This window comes from Lycorma delicatula, chromosome 6, assembly GCF_047948215.1.
Source record: "Lycorma delicatula isolate Av1 chromosome 6, ASM4794821v1, whole genome shotgun sequence".
NCBI classification, from domain to species: Eukaryota; Metazoa; Arthropoda; class Insecta; order Hemiptera; family Fulgoridae; genus Lycorma; species Lycorma delicatula.
The window spans coordinates 95,133,490-95,159,353 of record NC_134460.1 but is presented as its reverse complement, the minus strand read 5'-3'; the positions used below and the strand labels follow the sequence as shown (position 1 = coordinate 95,159,353).

At 28.3% G+C, this 25,864-nt stretch overlaps 1 protein-coding gene across 2 annotated transcripts in view; it reads right to left on the bottom strand.

Moving 5' to 3' along the window:
* LOC142326829 (uncharacterized) overlaps nt 1-25,864 on the bottom strand; it is a 70,414-nt gene that overhangs the window by 18,409 nt on the left and 26,141 nt on the right. Inside the window, exon 3 of one of the 2 annotated variants that reach the window (XM_075369553.1) lies at nt 8,854-9,165. In XM_075369553.1, the coding sequence (XP_075225668.1) occupies nt 8,961-9,165 (205 nt within the window). In that variant the 3' untranslated portion in view covers nt 8,854-8,960. The remainder of the gene's footprint in view (nt 1-8,853; nt 9,166-25,864) is intronic. The other variant, XM_075369554.1, reaches the window with a different exon arrangement.

The window sequence follows — 25,864 nt, the reverse complement described above, 5'->3', positions numbered from 1 at the left end:
ACACCTATTATTAACAAATTTTACAGAGTGCTATCATTTCGTTTCGTATATATTTTTTATGTATTTATAACCCTTATTCATCAAAATGAACCTTTTTTTTAAATTTATTAGAGAAAGTTACTGTGGTGTAAGTTTTCCAGATATCTTCATGAATGATTTTTAAAACGAAAAATTACACCATTTTTACACTAACGAATTATTATTTTTTTTTTCATTACTTTTTTAAAGTTGTCATTACGTTTGAATTACTGAAAACATAGTGGTATACACCGGATTATGATTGTGATGTTTCAAGTAATTTCAGATGAAATCCTAAGAAAATTACTTTTAAAAACTTAAAGTTAAAAGAACAAGCTTTTAGCAAATGCTCAGGAGTAGTCTTTTAATTTCGTTATTCTGTATTCTTTTTCTTATTAATAATAAATCACAGGTTTTTATACTTAGTTTTTCTCGTAAACGGCTTATTTTTATAGACAACGTTTTTAGAGCAATTCAAATTTTAAAAATTCAGAAAAAAATAAAATTTATAAAATATAAATTATAAATAACAAAAAAATACTTTAAAAATAATAATTTAGATTTTTTTGAATTTGTGCCAAATAAAAGTTTAATATGTTGTTTTTAGTTTGTTTTACCAGCTTCAAAAAATCGAAAATTTAAAAAAAGATTTTGAAATAATTTTTTCAATCTTTAGGGTACTTTTTTGTTGTTTTTTTAGTTCTCTTAAAATTATTCCACATTATTTTGATACAGTTACTTCATGATTATTAGGAAATTTGGTTACACAATTTTTAAAAAGGAGGTAGTTTTCAGAACTTGATTGATGTCTCAGTTCGTGATGATTAACAAATAATTTAAAGTTGTTTTTATTTATCATAAATCATCTGACTGGAGATCTTTGAATCTTTATAATTTTTTACTTCTAATCTTCTTTCTATAACCAGATTAATTCTCCTTAAAAACAAGAGTTTCGGTTCATAAAACTTGAAAAGTTTTGTAAAACTATAATCTATATCTTCTCTATTGGTTTTAATTTTTTTCCATTAAATTTTGTATTTTATCAACTAACTTGATTAACATATACTCCCGTAAAATATTGAAATTGTTAATTAAGAGTTTGTAAAAAACATCTCTGGTCAGAATACCTGAGATCTAGTATTTGAATACTAGATCGTGGATATCGATATTCTTTGATGGTTGGGTTTCAATTAACCACGCATCTCCCCAACTGTCGACCTGACACTGTTCAAGATTACACTTCATTTACATTCATACACATCATCCTCATCCTCTGAAGTAATACCTTACGGTGGTTACGGAGGCTAAACAGAAAAAAAGAAAGAAAGGTCAGAAAACCTGGCTGACTTAGAGAAAAACATTTTGCAACAAATTAAACTTACTCCGTTATTTGTGCTAAGCTGGTAAAATATAAATATTTTTTATTATTTATTTTTGGTTAAGATGTATAATCGTTTAACAATTTTTCACTTATAAGCAAGAAAATAATCAGGATTACAGAGATGCTTCACTGCATACAGCAATGAAATTTTATTGAATATCCACAACTAAAAATAAATACTTATGTAGAATAATAGTCTTTAACCATTTTCCTCACAATAACTTAATTTATCTTCATCTTAAAAATTTAAGAGTTATTTTATTAACTGGATTATGAATCAATAATGTTTATTTAAAACAACGTTTTTCTGAATTAAGAATAGTATAAGTCGTACTTTAAATTTTATACAATGTAAGATGCGTATTTTTTTTTTCTTTTACCTCGGAAAGGACTTTAGGGACAATCAGAGGTTAATAATTATTAATAAATAAATACATGTAAATTTTTAAAAAAATTGAAAAAAGGAGATGAAGTCTGATTCGAACTGATGTGTCTTCCCCTTCAAAGATCCAAATATTTCATTAATTAAAATTTTATTTGGGTATAATTCTGGAACCAATGAAAATAAGTACCACCTGTGATATATCGTTGAAAATCTCTCAATGACGGCTTATTACTGCAGTTAAGAAAAAGTCCAAAATCCAATTTCTTTTAATTTTGGGCTTTTTGGACACGTTTGGTTCAAACCAATCAATTCTAATTGGAATCGTTTGGTTCAGTCCATTGCAATCAAAATGGGAGGTGCGAAACTAGTTTTTACAACAGTCCTAAATCAAGAATTTACGTTAAACCGTAAAAAATCAAAATTGTACGTTAATACGTACGTATGAACAAACGTCATGCTGAAACTAGTCAAAATGGATTCAGGGGTGGTAAAATTGATATTTCCGTTGAAATCTGAAAACCGAAATTTTCTGCGATCACAATACTTCCCTTACTTTGTACAACGAAGTAAAAAATTAAATCGAGGGGTGTCGCTAGTACCCCATCTGGCAAGTATAACAACTTGACAGAGTGGCGGCGACGCTACCTCTATAATCTTTAAAATAAGGTTTTTCGACACCTTCCGTACCTTCAAATTCATTTATATTTATAGTAGACATTTAGAATTTAGCAAGCTTTACTGACAATAACTCCTTAACCATTTTATGTGTGTACTGACACGAGCATTTGAATATGATGGCTGCAGGTGTGGGTTAGTAGTTAAGATCGCGTGTTTTGCGTTTATTCAAATATTATCACAGACTCTTGAACAACTACCTGTGCTACTTTGGCAAAGTTATTTGCCAACGTAGCAAAATTAGAATAAAAGTAGAAATAAGAATAATTTAAATATTGTTAAATAAATAAGAATGATTTTGGATATATTAATTGTGTTTAAGAATCCTTAATAAAGATGTCCCACAGTAATTACTCTAAAAATAGTTGACCGAGATTAGCTGATTCTAATTGACCACGAACGACTCAACAAATTTTCATCAAATTTTAATTTGTATATCTAAATTTCAATGAAACTGATGCAATAGCAGTTTGGAGATTTTTGAGCCTCACACACACACACACACACACACACACACGTATATATATATATATATAACACATCCCGTCCAAGTATTTTTCATGAATTATTTTATATTTATAGTGAACACTGTTCACGCATACAACCACACTTTATAAAAACAGAAATTTGTCTACGAATTTATTTTCAAAATAAGTTTATGTTATTTTTTTACAAAGAAGTATTCACGAACTTTGATGCAATCTGAAATTAGCAAAGGTGACAAAACCGGTGTCAGCTCAGAGCAGATGCCATATGTTAGAATGATTTGAATCTCATCTTTTCACCCATTTATAAATTACATTACTAAATGAAAATATGAAATATGTACAAGAATTCTAAAGTCATAAAATAATATAAAACTTTACATGTTCAAGCAGCTCAATTATTTCCAAATCAGAATGTAACTTACTCTGAAATCTATTTTGGCGGATCGATCAAGTACGGTCAAAGTCTCGCGTGTTTTCGGTTGAAAATAAATCAAGCAACGATTTGGGTTAGTTGGTCGATTCGATTTTACCTATATCGGGATCCCATTTTAATACATGTTTTTTTATCCTTTAACGAATTGTACAGGGTGAATTCAGTACGACACGAAACACTATTAGGAATACTATTTAAAAATAAGTTGCAACACATTTTGTTTATCACATCTCTTTCGTTGAAATCTAGTATATAAATTGTTTACAAAAAACATTAGCTCAACATACATATGTTTAGACATAGAATTGTATGAGAAAAAAATTTCTTATAATGAAATATAAAAGAAACCTCATGTAGTAGGAAAATGAAAGTTTTAAGTTTGATAGAATGAGTTTTGTTTTAATTTTTTGCATTGAAGTTGGAATTGTCCATAGATTTTCATTCAGATAAAGTCATACATACTTGCTCCTAAATATCTTTTTTGTAAAAAAAAAGAATGATTTACTAATCTTGAAAATAAATTTGATTTTATCTTAGCGTTTCATTTATAAATATTGAGAAAATTTTTCTTGATGTACTAATGATTTAAAAGAAAATTTTGTAGTTTAATCCAGGTGTATCGTATTTTTTCGTAACGAATATTAATAAATTTAACCAGTACCTTGTTAAAAATCCACTTTATTTTTATGTTTTCTTTTTATATAAATCAGAAAAAAGATTTTCATCATAATGACCTTATTTTAATTTTTGCTGATCTTTTTGAATTTATTTCCCCTTTACCCACGAAATTGTTTTAATAAAACTAGCAGAAAAGCAACGAGTATTTTTAACGGATTGACATTTACACGACTCAATTATCAATTCGTACTTTATCATCAGCTAAAATATTTACTAGTAGGAATTTATTTACATTAAATTTATAGAAAGTTAAAATTAGATGAAAATTCCTTTCAAGTAATTTTTTTTAAATTTAAATATTCAGGAGGTTACATTTTAACAAGTCATTTCAACGGAAAAATAGAATTTGAAACAATTTTTCCGCGAAATTTTATTTTTATTTGTCTCAGGAAATGAAGATTCCACTTTCGTATAGTCATAACCCTAAATTGATAAAAATTTAATTTTCGTGATTTGCTAGCTGTGGATTTATTTTAGTAATAAATCCCATATAATTAAAATAAATAAGACAATAGTACTAGATATTCTTCACGGAAATTTTTATTTTTTAAGTTCTTTTCCCACTTATGTGAAGCTACTTTTATGAAGATATTTTTTGTTATTTACTTTGTGGACGAGTAGAAGATCTAAGTGGGGGCAAGAAATGCATTTGAAATAGTTTTCGTACAAAATAATTTCGGTTGAGCCTAATTTTTCATATAATTAAAACAAAATCTGGAACTAGGAAGAGCGCAGGATAGTTTAGCTTATTTATTTATAAAAGAGGCCTTAGTTATTATATTACTATTACTTTAATTCTATATTAATTATTATAGAATAAAATTTAATGAAAAGTTATCATTAAATTAAAAATAAATGAATAAAGTTAGGCTTTAGTAAGTATATAAATAAATATATAATTAATCAGTTACGAACGTACAGAGTGCTCTATTTTACGGTTTATAAAATATCCGACAAAACTAAAATTATTTATTTTTTTTTACTAAACAACGCACAACAAAATATAGATTTTGTAATAACCATTAAAAACCTTCTAATAAAGAAGTAAAAATTTAATTAAATACTAATAATAATAATAACTATTTTAGTGATAGTACATAAAAACAATCCATTACTTGCAATAAAATAGGTTCTAGTATCTTGATATTCGTGGGAGGTGAAATATTTTTAATGTCACGCTACGTAATACTTTCGTTCTTGTTTAAATTTCTCATTACAACGTGAAAACGTGACGACTGTAATCGTTTTTAATAATAAAATTCATTAAATATTAAATCAATATTGTTATAGTTCATCAGTAACTTAAATACTTAACAAATATATTAATAGATAGGCAAAATATTTCTTAATAAATAACGTCATAATATTATGTGTTTATAAGATGGATTATTACTTTCAGTGCAAACGAATTACAAATATTTTGTTACGTGAAATGAATTGACAATAAAATGTGTTAAATTCATTTTTAATTATCAGTATAACATAAATTTAATTAGTTATTAGAAAATATAATGATAGTTATAAATATTTTCTTATTATTTTGAGGGAAGGGAAAACATGTTCACCAAAGGAAGCGATATACTTTGATGATTAATTATGGAATCATATTAAATGTATCCAATAAAAATACGACTAAAAAATGACAATAATGAATTATATAGTGCTGAATCATCCAGTATTTTTTTCGATATCAGTTCTTATTTATAATCTGGAATGGAAACTCAGGCGAAATTCTAACAAAAAAAGTAATGTATAATAAAACTTCAATTTGTATATATTTTAATTCGTTACCACATTTTTTTGTAACACAAAGAATTACAAACAAGTAAATAATCTACGGGGGCAGAAATAAAATGAATACCTTTAAGTGTGGAAGGTTGTAAATTCAAGTTTTTAGCAGTGTGCAATTTCATGTCTCTTTCATCTTTGTAATTAAGCATGTCATCTCGTTTCTCTTTCTTTTTCTTATTTTTTAATTTTTTATGTGAACTAAATAAAGGATGTAATTCAGTTGGCCCATCACCAACTGATAGTTTTAAATTACGTTCATTACTTTCTATTGTTCATTACATTTTAATAACATGTAAAGTACACATGTATTTTTCATATTCCCTTTACGCGGAACAATGTGATATGAAATATATTATGCATCAAACATAATATTCATGAGTTTTCATTTAAGTAGTGAAAATGAATCAGTGACACCAGAGTCTATAAAATATGCTGAAACGATATTATTTAGTGATGTGAAGATATCCATTGTTGCGAATTCTTATCCGTTTTCTGATATCTAAATGTCCATGTATACCCTATCATAATAATAGTAAATATAAATCCTTTTAAATATGAAGAGTAGAAAATTGAATATCCACGGCCGGAGGATCAACAATGTTGAAATATTTGAATGAGATCCTTGTAATAGATACCGAGTTGTATTGGCTGTCAGTACAAGAATCTCATTCAAAACATTTCAACATTTTTGGTCCTCCGGTAGTCGATATTCAATTTGCTACTGGATTTAATATTTAAACTATTATTATGATAGAGGATCTACGAACATACGTACAGAAAAATAATGAATGAAAATTCCTAAGTAATATCATTTCACTTTATTTTGTATTTAATTTTACGATCAATAATTTACATTATTAATATTACGAATAAGCAAAAAGAGTCGATAAAGGCCTCCATAGCAAGGATTAGCACATTCATTGATAAATTTGATCCATTCAGTATTTTAACCGTCAAGTCTGACGATTAAATTACGAGTTGTCTTCGATGAATCAGCAAAAACCACCAACGGTTTATCCCTTAATGGTACTTTGTTAGTTGGATTTGTGATTCAGCAAGATCTATTTTCTAGATTACTTAGATTTAGAATCCATAATTATGTCATCATTTCAGATATAACAAATATGGGTATTTTCTGTTATTCTCCCTCCCACCACCACTTCGAAAGAATGTTTATATTTTGTGTTGGGTCTTTCAGTAACTATTGCAATTAATTATTTAAATAATCAAAACATTACTATTAATTAATCAAGGTTAGCGAGCGAAGCAAGCATAGGTAATTTGGTAAGATTATATTTATAAAACGAATAAATTCTTATAAAAATGGTACTATAAATGTTTATATCGGATTATTGGGTTATTTCTCCAACCTGGTTATTATTAGTATTATTGTTATTTTTATTATTATTATTATTATTATTATCAATATTTACTGCTACTTTGAGTTATTTCCAGGTGAAAAACTTACAAAACTTTTGGGGGGGAGAAACAGAAAAGTACCAGTTTTTCTGATCGAAAGTTGATGTCTACTTAAAAACGCGTTTCTCCAACGAAATTGACATTGATAATTCAATTTCATGCAAATATGAGTGAATTGTATAAAAAAAAGTGGGGGAGGGAATAAAATAAAAGACCCCAAATACGAATCGTCAGGTTTTAATCAATCCTAGCTATTCGAACTTACAACGCATATTAAGGCGCGAGTCAACAGATCAGGAAATAAAACATTACGCATTACAAACAGTTACATACGGAACCGCTTCCCTATCATATTTAACCACTAAATACTTAATTCAAATATTTAATGAAAATGAACGTGATTTACCATTAGTATGTAATGCTATTTGATATTATTTTTACGTCGATGACCTTATTACAGGTTCAGACAATCTAAACGAAGCTATTCGATTAAAAATTGATATTTCCACTTTACTAAAACGTTATTGTTTTCCATTACATAAATGGTTTTCAAATAATCATTTTATCTCCTCCCTTCATCATGATTCTTCCATTCCTACAAATTAACAAGAGTTCGCGTACTTTAGGAATTCAATGGAATAATTCCACAGATACATTACATTTTCAAACCATTCATTCTAATAGTTCTAATTATTGCCATAAGAGAAGCATGCTAGTTATTATAGCAAGGAAATTCGATTCTTTAAGTCTTATTGGTCCTATTCTATTTCCTTATAAATATTTTATACAAGTACTATTGCAACTTCAAATATGTTGGGACGACACACTACCCAATACGATACTAACACAATGGCTCAAGTTATACGATCAGGTACACCTTATTGAGTAATCACGATAAATCGATCTATAAAATCTAATATTAATACTGAAATCAAGTCAATTCAGATTCATGGATTTTCTGATACTTCCATAAAGGGTTATGGTTGCTGCAGTTACATATAAACCACATTCGCCAATCATATAAACACATCTAATTTATTGTGTTCTAAATCGAAGCTTGCCCTTTTCGAACAAATAACACACTACCCAGGTTTGAGTTCTGTGGCTATTTATCACTCACCCGTTTTTTTACTAAAAACAACCAATGCATTAAAGGTTACGAAATACATCTCTATACTGATTCAAAAATCGCACTGTATTAGATTTATGGACAACCATCTTGTTCATGTGGTGGAGGAACCCCATTTACGGGCGCTGAAGCAGTGTCGGACTCGCTAATAGGTTCCGCAAGATAGTAAAAAGGGCGTATGTATTTCTGCGCACTACCGACTAAACCTCCACCCCCGGCAACCCACCCCTCCTGGGAATATTAATTCAGAAGGGTGGATAAGCGTACACGTAAATTCAGACAACAAAGCAAATAGTAAGGCACATACCCACACAAAAACAATCCACACACAAGTAAAAAACCAGTACAAAACAACAACAAACACAATTGAACCAAACAAACACGTATACACCAACCGCGCACAGACACACGCACACCAACTCTCGCAACATTCATACTTACCATACGCATACTTACATGCCATCACCTTTAGCTCAGAAGTTGGGGAAGTCCCCGGGACCCCAGCCGGTGGAGTGACCGCGGCTTGATTGCACCCAGCCGACCCCCACAAGATCGGGGGCCCTCTAGACACTCCCCGGAACCCCAGGGCTGCTATTTAACCTGCGGCTTTCTTCGGCAGAACGTAATTTCTCCATAACTGCTTTAGCATATCGGGCAATAGCTGCCCAGTAATTCTCACTGGTTAACATAATTTCCTGGAGATCCTCAGGTTCAAACAATTCCTCTCTGCCAATACCATCCACGATCTCCTCACGCTCTACCACAAATCTGGAACAGCGAAAAAATACATGAAAAGGCGTCTCTTCAACCCCACAAGCAGGGCAGCTATATGAGTGGTCCAACCCAACCTATAGAGTAGAGATACGCCCTAAATCCCCCAAGGCCCGCCAGCAGCTGAGTAAGATTAAAATCTAACCAACCAAGGATTCTGCCCGATCATCTCCCAACATCAGCCTGTAGGTCTATCGATCCTTCGTACAGCAGTCCTATCTCTCCTGCCAATTCCTTAATATTTCCTCAGTAATTGTCGCACTCAATTCTTTCTTTTCAACTGAGGTCATAGCCCCGTATTTGCGCATCCTCTTCCTATGCATAATCACGAAGTCAATCGAAAGCAACTCGAAAATGACCTCCACGGCCTCCAAGGAGACAGTCCTGTAGGCTGTCACAATCCTGAGACAACACTTCCTATAGAGAGCCTCCAATATGCCCTTGTATTTCCTATACTTAATAACATCCAGCCAAATTTCAGCACCATACAATAAGGTGGCGTATGCCACTCCGGTGAGTAGCCTCCTTCTCTGTTGCCCTGGGCCTCTTATATTCTCTCTCCGCCTTTTCAGAGGCTTCAAGAGCATACCTACCAAATCTCAGTCTAGCATCAATCCATCATAGAATTTCTCATGTTTGCTTCTCATGTTAACATAGTCATTTCAAATACGCAACTGAATACAGGAAATACTGTCAAAGTAAATCGCTACAATAATATAACTAAAAATTTTACCAAATGCTATACTTTAAATCATAACAAACAATAAAAAAGAAAAAATGTCGGTTTTTATACAAAATGTAATTTTAACTAATGTTCACTCTGTAATTCAAATCATTACTTATGTCAACGTAAGGAATTTTCTAAATTTGTCCATTGATGATCGTAAAGCCGTTTTGGAAAATAATAATAATTCTAATTGTCTGCGTAAAGGTTCTACTAATCAATGTTATTCAAAAAATCGATGTAAGATTTGTGCTAAGAAACACAATACACTAATTCATATTGATAAATTTAATGATTCTAAATTAGAAATTCATAACTCTAAAATTAATACTTATTGTTTATCTAAGAATCAGTCACAGAGAGAGATTGATAGAGTTCAATCATATATATCATGTATTGGCAATGTAATGAAGGAAAAAATAATCGAAAGAAAGTTAAAAGAACATGATTCATGCTATTCTGGGCATTAAAAAATCCAGATGAGACAACAAGGGTCGAACATCGAAAGATATTTTATCACTGAGAAATCGTAACGTAACGTATCGATCAAATAATTTTACAATAATAAAAAACAATATTCAAAATATTCTAAGAGTAAACTAGATCATTCAAATATCGATGATAACCATAACCATCTGACGCAACGAGATGAAAATATTTAACAAAATAGATCGCATAAGTTATCTAAAGAGAATATTCCTCAATCAAAGCATTAACATAAACGGTATCTGTAAGGCGAAGACTCCTTTACAACCCCTAAAAAAGAACGATTTCATTTTACAAAAACCTACCGATGCCAACGAAAACCTTCAATTCATAACAAAACAATAATAATATTTATTGATAGTAATAATAAAGATAATCCGTCTAAATTTGAGATAGTAAACTAATGTACTGCATATGAAAATATTATAAACTAATCCTCCTGTTTGATAATACAAACAAAAAATTACAAAAAATTTTTTATTTTTTGTAATTCTTTCAAGATGGTTTTATTAAAAAAACCTACTCGTTTCGATACTATATCTAAGTCTCGGCCTTTCATCTGAGGGTTCCGGGTTCGAATCCCGGTCAAGCATGATATTAAATCTTGCATTGTGTTGTCATTGTACTATAAATAGGTAAATTTTTCCAGTAAATATCAATTTCTTATAATATCTTAAAATAAATATAAATCGTAATTTAACGGTATAAAAATTTTATTCTAAATTTTACGTACGAAAAAAGTTCTGGAATCCTATTACCAATACGTGAGATAAATGAAAAACAAAATAGCAACACTGCTTTTATATTCACACTTCATTTCACCTAGTTTAAGGAATAGAGTTGCCCTCACGATGTTTGGATAATACAGTACTGTTGAAAAAAAATTAATTCATTTAAGTTGTTTCCATATTTTTATTATTCCAGTCTTTTATGTGAACAAATAATAAAAAATGATAATTTATTACCTATTATCATTCTATATTTCGCAGCTTATAACTCTATAGATCAAAAAGATTTAAAAGTTATGTAAATTACATTTATAAGGAATTCTGACTGAGAATTAGATATTAGTGTCGATAAATATTGTTAATTGACATTTCTAAAAATAAAAGACCGATAAATATGTTTATACTAAAATAATAATATGGTATGACTCAACGCTAAAATCTCGAATGAATAGGATAATCCCGAACGAATAAAAAAAATTTCCAGAAGAGAATGCGCCATAACATTCTTCTGTTTTTTTACAAAAATATCCTGAAATTAAAAAAAAAAAGACTGTTCTATATTTTTAGTATAACGAAATCATATAGACATGCGGCTCAAAAGATTAAATTTTGACAGTAAAATTCTTACACAAAATTATCTCAATGAAGGTAGATTTTTAAGACGGTCATATTAAATTGAAATTGACACATCGGGTCCGATGTGAGAGAACTGCATGTGAACCAATAGTGTGAAATGTAAACTAATTGTGTAAAATGGGAACTAATTGAACATGTGTGAACTGCATGGAATTAATTGTTAATAATATATATACAATCGAACGATTTAAATCGTTAGTATACAAAATCAAAGAAAGTTTTCCTACTGAACTGAGATACTATATTGTATTGTACTCAACAAAAAAAGAATAAATCTGTTAGTTTACACTATAGTTCCTAGTTTATCTGATACCAAAGATTCAAGTAAAAAATCTGATTTATAAGTTCACCATTTAGAACTGGTTTTATTTTTTCAAGAACTGATGTTTATTTCCCAGTCATTCTCTAAGGATAAAAAAGATACAAATTGTGTAGATCTTGTATAGATATGAATTAGGTCGCATGAATTTCGGTGTGTTCGGCATTTTGATATAAAACAGTTTATTCAGCTCAGTGCCGGAAACAACTCTTCAAAATCACTTTACTCCTTACGTTCTTCTAATAAGCCTGTATTTTTATTCTTAAAAATGGCTATATCAAATTTAAGTGCGTCTTTTTTCGAGCAGGATGTATATAATCATTTGATTGTGTTACATAACATAAGTCAGGTCACATGAGGCAAAAACAGCTTTGTGAATACCACTCCAGATAGTTGTTAGAAAATTAGGAAGTCCAAGAAAATTGATGTTTGTCACATTGAATGCTAATAACAAAAAAAATTAATCTCGATTGATAAAACAGAAATGGAATTTTGGAAAGAAAGAATGAAAGAAATAAACTATTTCAGTAATAACAGTATTAATCTGCTCTAAATTTTTAAAGTATATAAAAAAATATATATATATATATTGTACTCGTATATAAAAAATGTTAGAAAAAAAAAAATCCTTTCGAAATTAATTACCTTAAATGTAATAAAAAAATAATTGGTATAATCTATAACCGTGTTTTGAAAAAAATTAACTATAATTGCTTAAAATAATGTTTACAAGCAGTAAAAATTTAAATTTAATAAACCTAACAAACTTTACGAGATGAAGACTGATATAAAAGCAAGTTTTGGAAAAATGGTTGTAAAAAAAAAATACTATCCTGTGTTACTAAAACTTTTTTTTAATATAAATAATGATTATATGGATATATATAGTTAATAATTAGATAATAAAGTTTTTTTTTTTAATTAAATTTAATTGATTGTCGTGTAATAAAAATTTAAATTTTTTTTCTTAATTTTTTAACATGTATTCTTATATTTTTTGGTATTCTAAATTTAAAAGAAAAACATATTACTATGAGTGAGCTCTTCCCGCCATCCATGACCTAAGATTGTATGATAAAAAAAGGACCTTCACTACAACTATACACCTCCACAAAAATACCACATCCCTCCTTCTTCCTTCCTTCCTCCTTGAATAGCAACAGCAGCATCGGCAGTAGCTGATTATATCAGCAAACCACGAACCATTGTGTGATCTTATCATATTTACTCGATTTAAGAAGGAAAAAACCTCATTTAATTCTTTCTTTCTCTCTCTCACTCTATCTATACCCCTCCCTTTCAGGCTACTCTCTTTCTATGTAATACATTTTTTAAATATCTCGTTATAATATTTTAGAAATAAATTTAGCATGAATTTTTTTGTACTTCGCTGGCCATAATATTTGCTAATTTATTTAGTGTATATTAAACTAAACAGGTTTGTCTGTTAGGAAAATAATTTTTATTGTTTTTTTAATAGGATTTAAATCCATTAATTTTGATGCAACATTTATTCTTTAATGTCAGTTTATAATTTTCCGTAAATATTTTAATTACAATATGCCAATAATTCGACAATGGAATAGAGATACAGTAAGAAAATATAACGATAAAAAATATTAATAATCCTCATAAGTAACCGTTGTAGGTTAAAGCAAAAATTATTCTTTAAAATGTCTAATTTTCTTTAAATTTTTATTTAAATTTCTTATAAATGGTACGTATGATTTAGATAAATTTTTTAATAGATTAATTGTTCTTTCAAATAGGAAAACTCGCGGCTACTTTCACAAATTTAAACAAATCTCATTAAGAGCTACCTTTTAGAAGAGGCTTTATACAGATGTCTGTCGAGTACTTACGAAGGGTGTCATGAAGTTTTTCCAGGACTTTCATAACCTATTCTACTTGTGAAAATAATGGAAATGTTCATAATACAAACATTTGTTCTAAAATGCTCCGTTTGCGGGTTACGGTTAGTGAAAGACTTCGCTAAAATTTTTAGCTACGCGGTGAAATGAGATGTTACTGAACTTGTTAGGACGTTAATTAAGTGGCAGAATTAGTGACTTCTTACAGTTTAATATAAAATAAAAAATATTAAACAAGTAACTTTTTTTAATTTATTTTTGTTTTACAATAATGAATAATTTTCAGATTTTTTTAATTTTTTAATAGTAAATTTTTGTTTTTACAAATTTTTCACATCACCGAAAAAGAATTTGGTTTATGTTTACATTAAAAAAATACATTCCTTACAAATGTAGTAATGCTGTTTCTAAATAAAATTCGAATTTTTTTAACTTTTCTTTGCTTTATTCAAGATATCTTGCACCATTTTCTTCAGAATTAAATTCTCTACAAGCTTTGTTTAAAAGTTATATGTTTTTAACTTTTTTGAAATTATGTTGAACATTCATTAGCATTATGTTTTTATTATTACTACAACAAATATTTTTAATAAAATACTAATAGTCCTAAAGACATACTTAAACGGAGGATCTTTTCAATTCTACCTGTTTTTATACATAAAATTCTATTTTTTCTAACTTTCCCTTGTTTTATTCAACTTATCTCTCACCATTTTGTTCAGGACAAAATTCTCTACAATTTGTTTCAAAATGTCTATGTTTTTTACCCCAATTATTGTTTAACCCAAGTTTTCTCAAAATCTGCTGCAGGTACGGTTTTTGAGACCTATTTTATTCGATTTTCCAGGTCAAAAACCATAAGGAATCACTAATTCTCCTTTTTAATTGACGTTCTAAAAATTTCAATACGACCTCATTTCACCAGGGTAGTTGAAAACCGAGCAAAATCTTTCACTAGCCGTAACTCGCAAACGAAGCATTTTAGGACATATTAGTATTTTAGGACTTTTCCATTATTTTCACAAATAGAATAGGTTATGAAAGTCCTGAGAGAACTTTGTGATACACTCTGTATAACAGAAATCTATCTAAAATACCTTATTCAAATTGTTATCCAATTAATCTGCATCCAGCTAATAAAGAATCCATTCATAGATATTACCCAAGGATAATTCCTAATCACGTGTAATTTTATTTTTTAGTTGTAAATTTTCAAGATATTTTCATCTTTTGAATGATACAAGATTTTAAAGCATTCGTTACAGTTTTGAATAACAACGTCTCGCTTGTAAAAATATAATCAGGCCAAAATTTATCGCTAAATAATATTCTTCACATTAATTTCTCACTGCCAAAATTGACATTTACGACTAATACATTTATTATTATTTATAAAATATATTAAAAATAATTAATGATTTATAATAAAAAAAAAAAAAAAAAAAAGGTTAGTTGTCTAGATCCATCGATCTCCAAATATGGAAAAAATATACGAGTATATAGCTGTAGTCCCAAGAAATTTAGTTCACATCAAAATTTACGTAAATACTTTCATGAAACAAAATAAAACTATAAATGTAATGAATCCATCATTTTAATTAAAAAAATATATATATGTATATTTTATTCATCATCACTCCTCCGACCTCCGTGGCGGAGTGGTAGCATCTTGGCCTTTCATCCGGAGAGATCACGGTATCGAATCACGGTAAGGCATGGCATTTTTCACATGCTACAAAAATCATATATCATTCATCTAACAACATTAAGAGGGTAAGCCTGTTGTTACTAAGTAAAAAATAAATAATTTTTTTACTAAGTAAAAAATATTTTTTTTAAAACAGAAATTCTTTTAATGCCGTTTACTTATTACAATGTAACTAATTGCTCCTCCAAATTAGAAACATACTGCACTGCAGTCATAAAAAGGGATAAGTCAATTTTACATGAGCACTATCCCCTCTAACACATGTAAAAATCTAAAATATAAATGACATGAGTCAGATTAGCTTTCTCTGAATGTAAGGATAACTACTATATAGCCAGATTCTTCGATGAATAAAGGTTTCGCTTGGAATGTTTGACATCCTGATATGCAACCTTATATTTGACTTACTGAAGAAGACAACGATAAGCCATTTTACCTAATCTCTGTAATAAGCCAGGCATTGAATACTTATTAATTTAGATTATAGTAATGATATTTTTGCAAGTGAATAGTATCTTATATCAAGTTGCCTACAACAGTTAGGTATAGTACCCAGTACATATTTTCATACATAATACAATAAGGGATTGGCCAAATTACATAATTTGTTGAGAATCAACAAATGTGTAAAAAACTTCTAAACGACATTCTTAATTATTAAGAACATTTTTTTTATAATTTTTAAATAATTTATAATTTTAATCATCAAATAATATTTAAAATTTTATTACCTATTAAAAAACAGAATAAGGAAATTTTTTTTAAAAATTAATACCAGAATTTTGTATTTAAATTATACTTTTCTTGAAAAACAAATAAAAGAAACAAATATTATAATAACACCGTAAGTATGATGAACAAAATATTAACGAAATGCGTAACTGTTCAAGAAGAAATGTAACGAATAAATAAGAAAACAAAATAAAATTAATATTAAAACCAATTTTTTTTTTAATCGCCCTGAAGAGTAAACCTTTTTCCGACTCTTTTTTAATTTTTACTTTTTTGTAAAAATTAAATGGGTGAAAAATGAAATTACTAATTCATTTTATTTATTTGTTTATTTTTATTTTTTTTTACTAACTTTCTTTTAAGTAAGTGGTTTTTTCAAAATGATTTATTTCATAATTTATCTTTATTTAAAATATGAGTAGGTTTTAAAAAAAGCTGCCGTTAAGGAAAAACCCACTATGTTGATAAGAAAAAAAAACTTTTTTGTGCAAATTTTCTAAATAACAGATTAACGTCAGACGTAAATCATTAACCTATAATCGTTCAATATTTAGCAATTACGATGATAATGACACAAAAAATATATTCTGATTGATTATGTAGGCCGAGCAATTTTCGTTTAAATATTTTTCATTTTTTATCTGAATATTTACTATGAAACTATTAGAAGAATTTTTTCTACAATATAAAAAGAGAATTTTAAAATTCAACTTTCGTTGAAGGTAATTCTTAACATAAAAACTAAAAATACGGGTTACTTATCTCCGAACGATAATATCCGAGCGAAACTAAGAATTCATTTTTTTTAAAAAAAAGGTTGATAAAATTTTTAAAAAACCTTTTATTTGACCTAATTTAAACAAAAAATTGCAATAAAAACCTAAAACGCATACTCCTAAAACGGTTTTAAGTCATTTTTTGAAATAAACAAAAATGAATTGAAACCTTTTTGTCTCATTTCTCCCTTTCATTGAACTTTCAATGAAACGTAAACTATACTCTATTAATAATATTGAATTTTATTCTATATAATAGTTAGAAAACGGTTTTTGTAGAATAAATGAAAAATTTTGGATTTCATAAACGACTGAAATAAATTTGTTCATTTATGAAATTTTTTTCTGTTTTTTTATCACACAAGAAAGGTAACGCCGATTTTAACGATTTGGAAGATGAACAAATATATTAAACTTATATTCTGTTTTAATAAAAATACGAGTACTTTCAACTCCTTTCCTCTTCTTACGACCAAAAAAAAAACCTTAATACATCTAGGATTAAAATGAGAGCGAAATTTGTGTAGGAATCATTTTTTTTTAATTTTAAATGAAAATTTCTACATCAATCCTAAGAAATCATGGATTACACCCCAAATTAGTAAATATAACTGGTTTGACTTTAATAAACAGAAAATCAAAAATAAATTCAGAGGAGAAATCTTTGAACCTTTAACCATAAAAACGGCATTAAAACAAAGCGATTGATTTTCTTTTGGACACTTCTTTGCAACATTGCACTGGGTTTTATCATGAAATTATGGTCCCAAGAAAATCAACAAAATATAAAAATCGAAACTGGGATCAACACAATAAAGAAAAACTGTTTGGGATTTGCTAATGACCTTTCCTAATTACTAGAAAAAAATATGGAAGAAGTTAAAAAGCAAATAATCAGCTTGGAAAAAATTGCTGGGAAAATTGGGCAAAATATTTCATATGAAAAGACCGAGATTATGACCATGGTAACGTTGTTAATAAATAAGATAAAAATGAATAACAAAGAAATTAAGTTATAACAGATATTTAAATATTTGAACAAAATTATAGATAACAGATTAAAAGAAAATTCAACCTGGAACAACAAAGCGACAAAAATTAGAAACGCTCAAATGTTAAACAAAATCAACACACAATAAAAAATCTTTGTCAACAAACGCAAAAATGCGATACTAAAGAACAGTAATTTTACCACAAGCACTTTACGTTTGCAAAACATTATTCCAAATTAAAAATGAAAATAAAAGTGATCAAACGATCAAAACAGAACGAAGAATAATCAGAACATACAGAAATAAAAATTATAAAAATAATGGAGTGTAGCGAATTGCGACCAATGAAACCGGTTACAAAAATATTACAGAACCAATTACTGGTCTAATGAAAAAACGATGAAAAAATGATTCATTTTCATTCATATGATGTGGAAAAAGTTTTTTCCACATCATATGAATGCCATAAAATTATTACTAAAACTACTGGTAATCAGAAACTCTGAGCTTGAAAAACGGTTGGAAATAAATAACAGAAATAAAGGAAGACCTAGAAGAGATTGGACTAAAAATTTAAGACGCAAATGATAAACCAAAAGTCAATGAAATTCTAAAATTGATGATTATTAAGCTTAAATTTAATTTTATGAAAAATATTTAAAGGAATAAAAAAAATTGAATAAAATAATTAAAATTGTAAATTAAAAATTTTATCGTAAGAAAAACTTAATACCTCGGCAAATCTTTCATTACGTCATTTATTTTTAGGATATTTACTCGCTAAGGAAATACGATATCTATAATTACTAAGGAAATGTTTTTAATAAAATTTTTATTTACTTTAATGAAAACAGTTTATTGTTGACTGTTCAAAGAATACATTTCAGGGATTAATTTCAAGGAACAAATGTTAAAGAAACTTTGAATTTTTTTTTTTTTTACTTTGACCAAAGGTTTATTAAAATGAATAAATAAAAGAATGATATCCTGGAGAAATGCCAACATAAAAAATTGTATTATATAATTTTCTAAAAAAAAAACGCTAAATTTACCACAATAGCCAAACAATTTTTTTTTTATTTTCAAATGTACTCGTATACAACTTTTGTTTAAAAAAAAAGGCATGTATAGCCTTTATATTTAGATAGGTATCTTACTCTACTTGTAAGGGAAATAACTCTCCAGACTTAGTTTTACAAATTTCAAGTTCAATTTGTGTCTATTTGTATTTCCTATTCAATCACACACAATTAGAAAGAATAAATATAACCTGAAATGAATTATTGGAGAACCCTCTTTAACCTTTTTCAGTTTGTGAAGCACAATTTTGTTGCTTTACTGAGCAAGCCTCAAATCTGCATCCACTGGTGGTTGGAACCGGCTTAATCAGAGAGTTGTACAATAAGCAAAAGTACCTATATTATACCAACTTCGTAACTTTTATATAATATGACGTCCACAAGAGCTGTTTGTAAGTAATAGGATGTAAAAAGTTCCATGTACTGTTAAAACGTTTAATTATACAAATATTTTATAAGGAAAAACAACCATGAGCTTCCTATTCCATGAGTTTATTTCTAAGCGATATATCATGGCATCTGTTATTCTAATAGCGTATAACGACTAAAATAATCATTATAAGCTATTATTAAAAAAATTTAGAATTTTTCATATTTGTTACTTAATACAAACTGATATATAACAGCTGCCTCATAATTTAATGAGTCCTTGATTCTTAAAAAAAGAAATATATACTCGTATAATAAGACCCACTGGAAACGTCATGTAGTATAAATCACTATGATAACCTTGTTTTTTTCTTCTGCTTTTTTCATTATTCGTTCTTCCTTTCAATCTTCTTTTATTTATTTAAACTATTCTCAATATTTCTTTAATATTTAGCGTAACTTTTAATTTTTTTTTACCGTCAAAATCTTAATATCATTACAATCACTTTTTCTAACTTCTTTTTAGGAATGATAAAAGAATAATTCTATAAAAGTTTACCAAGTTTTGATTAATAATCGTTTAATATTATTATCGGCCGATTTCCGTGGCCGAGTAGTAGCGTCTAGCTTTTCATCCGAAGGGCTCGGGTTTGAATCCCGGTCAGGATTTTTTCACACGCACATCATTTATCTAGTAACTGTAAGAGGGCTAAGCTTGTTGTTATAATAAATAAATAATAAACTTTCTATTCCCAATTAAACTTGTTCTCATATTCTTCTAATTGTCTACAATATTTAATCCTTTCTTTCTTTTTCGAATCTTCTCCTGGTCGTTCTAGCATTATTTTAATCGATCCTCTTCTCATGATATGTCCCAGCCAGTTCACTTTCCTATTCTTAATATAAAGGGTCATCAAAAAAGGTTGCATCAATTTAAAAAAATCGTATCTAAAAAACTACTAGAGATAATTAAACGAGTATTTTTTTTTTTAAATTCACCAACTCAAAAGGTTTTTTTTACATATCTTAAAATGTTTCAAAATGAACTCCATTGATCGCTCTGCAAACATCCAGCCGATAATCGACTTCTGTCGAGGTCGGCTGGATCATCGTAGGCGTAACTGTGGCAATAACAGCGATTACCGTTGTTTTTAACGTTGTACATCCCTGATTTTTTCACTGTAGATGATGTTTTTAACGTACCCCTATAGAAAAAAGTCAAGAGATACCAAATCTGGACTTCTCGGAGACCAAAGCACAGAACCGGCCCTACTGAATCAACGATTAGGGAATCTTTCACTGAGAGCGCGTCGAACTCGTTGGCTAAAGTGTGAGAACCCACCATCTTGTTGAAACATTAGAGTAACGTTCCTTTCTTGTTCAATTTAGTCAAATTGCCAGAAAACGTACAGTTGTAGCATATCTAAATAAACATTCCCTGTGATAGCTAATGAAAAAAGAATGAGCCAATCACACGATCGGATATCAAATTACACCACACGTTTATTTTTGGGGAATCTGACATGCTCAAAAATTTTATTGAGTTGCTGAGATCAACACACCCTATAATTATGCCGGTTGAAAGGCAACCATTGATTATGGAAAGTCTCTTCATCCATAAACATAACACGTTTTAAAAATGGTTCGTCATCGTCAATGTTATTAAGCATTTTACTTTCGAATTCAACACGTTTAGGACGATCCGTAGATTGAGTTCGATGTTTAAGCTGAATTTTGTAAGGGTGAAGACGTAAACTCTTGTACAACACATTTGTCTTTGCAATAGTTGTCTTTGGAATTCCTAACCGTAAACTTTGCCTAGAAATTGATTTTTTAGAGCTTCTTAATCAACTTTGGTGTATACGCTCACTGCTTCGTCACTCGTTTTGGCTGTCCGGAGAATATTTTCAGTTTCACGTTGCCAGATGCTTTAAACTACTCGTACCAACGTCTATTGCTCTTTGCATGCGGGGGATCATTGTCATAAATAAGTTGGAAAGTCCGTTGAACAGTTATAACTGTTATATACTCCGCATAACCACAAAACGTACTGTGCTTTCCGCACAGCGATCAACGGAGCTCATATTGAAACATTCTAAGGTACGTAAAAAACCTTTTGAGTTGGAGAATTATTTTAAAATACTCGTTTGATTACCTCCAGTATTTTCTGAGATACGAATTTTTTACCTTTTTCTTTGTCAATTTATATTTAAAATGCCTTTATCCTTTATTAGTTTATCTTATTCTCAGTTTCATGTTTCACATTCTTACAGAACGGCATTCCAAACAATTCACAAGACACTTCTTCAATTCTAATCTTCTATTACATTTATAATAATTGTTTGTTAATGTTTAATGCTTCCTTCTCATTGTTATTGCTGTTATTTCGTTTCACTTTTGAAAATTTTCTGCAAACATGACACATAAATATCTACACAAGCAGAATTATAAAATGTAATATTAAATCTGATTATTTCGCGATAAACGTTCAATTTTTCAGTTTTCTTAATCGCTCATATTTTTCTTTTTAAAGTTTTAATATTTTATTTACCTATTCCTTTTCTTCCGCTGATTAAAATTCATTATTCCTGAATAAAATCGTTAATCAAAATGTTATTTTATATACATATTTTTTATTTGTTTATAATGTAGATACTGATTTCCGCATACTTTTTACTATATATGTAACTTGATTATCTTTGTATTAGATTTTCCATTAAGTTATCTTTGCTTAGTAGATAAAAATGCTATTGATATCTTAAAAATCTCTTCCTTGAATTATTTACTTAAATAATATAAAATTGAATATTTTATCGGTATATTGCGCAGAGTAAAAATTTTATTCAATATATCTGCGTCCATAATATACTAAGAAAAATTATCCGATCGATCTAGTTGTATTTTTTTCTTTATCCGAGTACGAAAAAAATCATTCCCAAATTTGTTACAGGTATATTTTAATCCTAAGTGAGATAAACCTTGAAAACTCTACTCTTTTAGACGAAAAAAGTTTATTTTTTTCAAATTTTCTTGTTCCAGATGACTTTTATTCCATAAAAATTAAACTCCAAAAAATTTTTCCAAAATTTGACCTACATTTATCCTTCGATTATTACATAAAAATCAGTATACAGAGGAATACAGAATAATTAAGGTATTCATTTAAATTTGATTCTCAGAGTTACCTCCACACAATTTCAATAAAATTACATAATAATAGCCTACCTCATAATAATTATTCCATAATAGAACAATAAAATATAACTTATGAATGAAGGTTAACTTTAAACAGTATAGTTGTCTATAGTAATCTAAATTACGAATCAATTACATTAAAAGGTAATTTAATTATTTTATATAGGTAAATTACATCATTGTGGCAGGTCACGGTTATCTTATTTTTTTTTTATTAACCTATTATTCTAATAATAATTTACAAAGTAAAACCAGTGGTGGTTATAGTAAATTAAATATTATATCTTATTGCAATAATAAAACATAACACCACACCATGAAACGCACCACACACCACACCATTCCGTGCCACACACATTAAGCAGTCTTAGGTAATGTTTCATAATTGCATTATGAAATGAATTATATTTTGTATCGGGTAGTATGTACCTTAGGGCAATATAAATAAATCATAAAAACTTCTACGACCAGTCATGCGGGTTATAAATGCTTACGTTAATATAATCCAACGGAGCGAACTCACCGGAGCCTATGTTGTTAGTCAAAAGAGTTGCAGCCCGGTTGCGTTTGTTACTTTAAAAACGAACCTGACGTTGAATCAAGATGTAAAAAATATATATATTATTTTGGAAAAAAAAAGAAATTAACTTTTAATATTAAAACCATGTTTCTTTTGTAAGTATAAATTTAAATAATTTTATAATTAGTAAATTAAATTAAATAATGTATTTTATTAAGGATAATAATTTTTATATATGTAATGAATTATTTTTAAAACACTAGGATTAATCCCAGGGTAAAACTTATAAAAAAATATTTAAATTGTAGTTACTGTAACTACTTCAAATATACCAGCGATAATTACGAGTATTTAATTTTTTTTAATTTCCAGAAAATGTGTTGTTATACATCTGTTTCAATTTTGTCATACTAATTTTGATGTTTTTTTAAAGTAATTGAATAAAATTTTAAAATAGAAAATTTACAATTCCAAACTTACAAAAGCATTATATTCGACACGCAAAGGAAGTTCTAAGACAATATCAGAAGCCGGTTCTTAAACAAATATAAAAAATGTAGTTTCTTTTTGAATATACTAATAAATATTCATTTCATGGAAATTAATAACAAAAGCTTTTTATATATTTTATTCTTATTAGTAATTTGACTGATTTAATACACTTCCCAAATGTTTATTTTTCAATTCTAATCTTTTAATTTTGACTAGTTTGCTAAAATCAAGATTTTAATCATTTTCAAATCTGTGTCTTTCCCCTCAATTTTTACTCTCAGATCACCATTCAGTTATAAAAATAACTAAATCTACATACACTATCATAAACGATCTGGTGCTTCTTCTTCTATTGAGAATTTTTCAGTCTATTTTTTTACAGTTCATCTTACAATTTAATTCTTTATCCCTAGTCTTCATTTTGTATTTATAATACGACAATATAATTTTCAATATAGTTTTAAATCCTCTATTCGTTATCGAATTTATTTCCCATTACCCTATTTTTTAAATAAAAAAATTATCCACATAAATATTTTTAAAAAAATCGCCTTAACATTATTTATTTACTTTTAACTTTAAAAGGAATAATAGAATCGCGAAAATATTCTGTTTTGACCGTAATTAATTTTTAGGAATGTATGTATTTAATTTTGTACCAATTTTTACATCGTCTTTTCCTAATAAATGTAAATGACAAGTGGAAATTTCATCAATATCACGACAATTTAAATATTATTTATAAAATAATAAATTTATTTATTATTTTACGAGGTTTGTAAATATAGTAATGAGACTGGTTCAGAAAAACCTTTTATTTACAATCCAATTATACATGGACTCATGTATAATTGGACTCATGTATACATGGACTCATGTATCATCTTCGAAATAGTTCCCTTGGGAAGCCATGCAACGCTTCAAACGGGTTTCCCACTCTTCATAGCAGTGTTGGAACTCAGAAATCGGAATATCCTTCAGATGGTCGGTTACATTTTTTTATGTTTTGTACTGTTCCAAAATGGTTTTCTTTGAGGTTTTTTTTCAAAGTTGGGAAAAGGAAAAATTGTAGGGACTCAAGTCAGGTGAATAAGGTGATTGAGGAACTACAGGAGTGTTTCTTTACCAAAAACTCATTAATTGAGAATGCAGGTGACAAGGTGCATTATTATGACGCAGAATTCAGGTTTCCTTGATGACTGGTCTCACGCGAACAACTCTTTTCCGCAGTCTTTCAGGAATTTTTCGGTAAATATATTGATTTACAGTCTGTCCTGCAGGCAAAACCTCCAAAATTCTCTGATTCGCTCAACATTTTCGTTACTTTTTAACGTTAACGGTTTTCCAGAATGTGAATCGTCCGCAATTGATTCCCGGTCGTCAAAAAATACTTTAAAACACCTAAAAACTTCGGCTCGTAACAGAGCGTCATATCCATATGACCTTTTCAATTTTTAAAAAGTTTCAGTAGTATTCTCACCGAGTTTAACACAAAACTTGGTAGCACAACGTTGCTCATAATTAGTGTCCCTCATTTTTGTAACGCACAACAAAAACTCTTTTCACGATATGTTTGTTTACGTCTCACGTAACGACAATAGACTAGAAATATTAATACCTAATATAAATCAGCTCTTTATATAAACATGTGTTTACTAGTAACTTTACAGTGTTGCCACTTTGATTGCCAAAAAAATTAGTCTTATTATTTTATTTATAGATCTCGTATATTAATTTATCAAACAAAATAAAATAAAGAAATTTATAAAATAATAAATGATACTGTAAAAACAATAAAAGTGTGTTTTTTTTTTTCAATAACATAATGAAATTGTCTAAACTACCAAAATATTTACAAAAATGTAGTATTCAAAATAAATAAAAAATCATATTAAAATTTAGATAATATCTAACGGAAGGTGATTTAACAGTAATTTATGGTCTTTTATATGTATATTTAAATATATATACCAAATCTTTCTTGAAAATTGATTATTCAGATGATCCAATTTCTTAATTAAATATTAATAAAACATATTTATATATACATATAATTTTTTATGTTTATA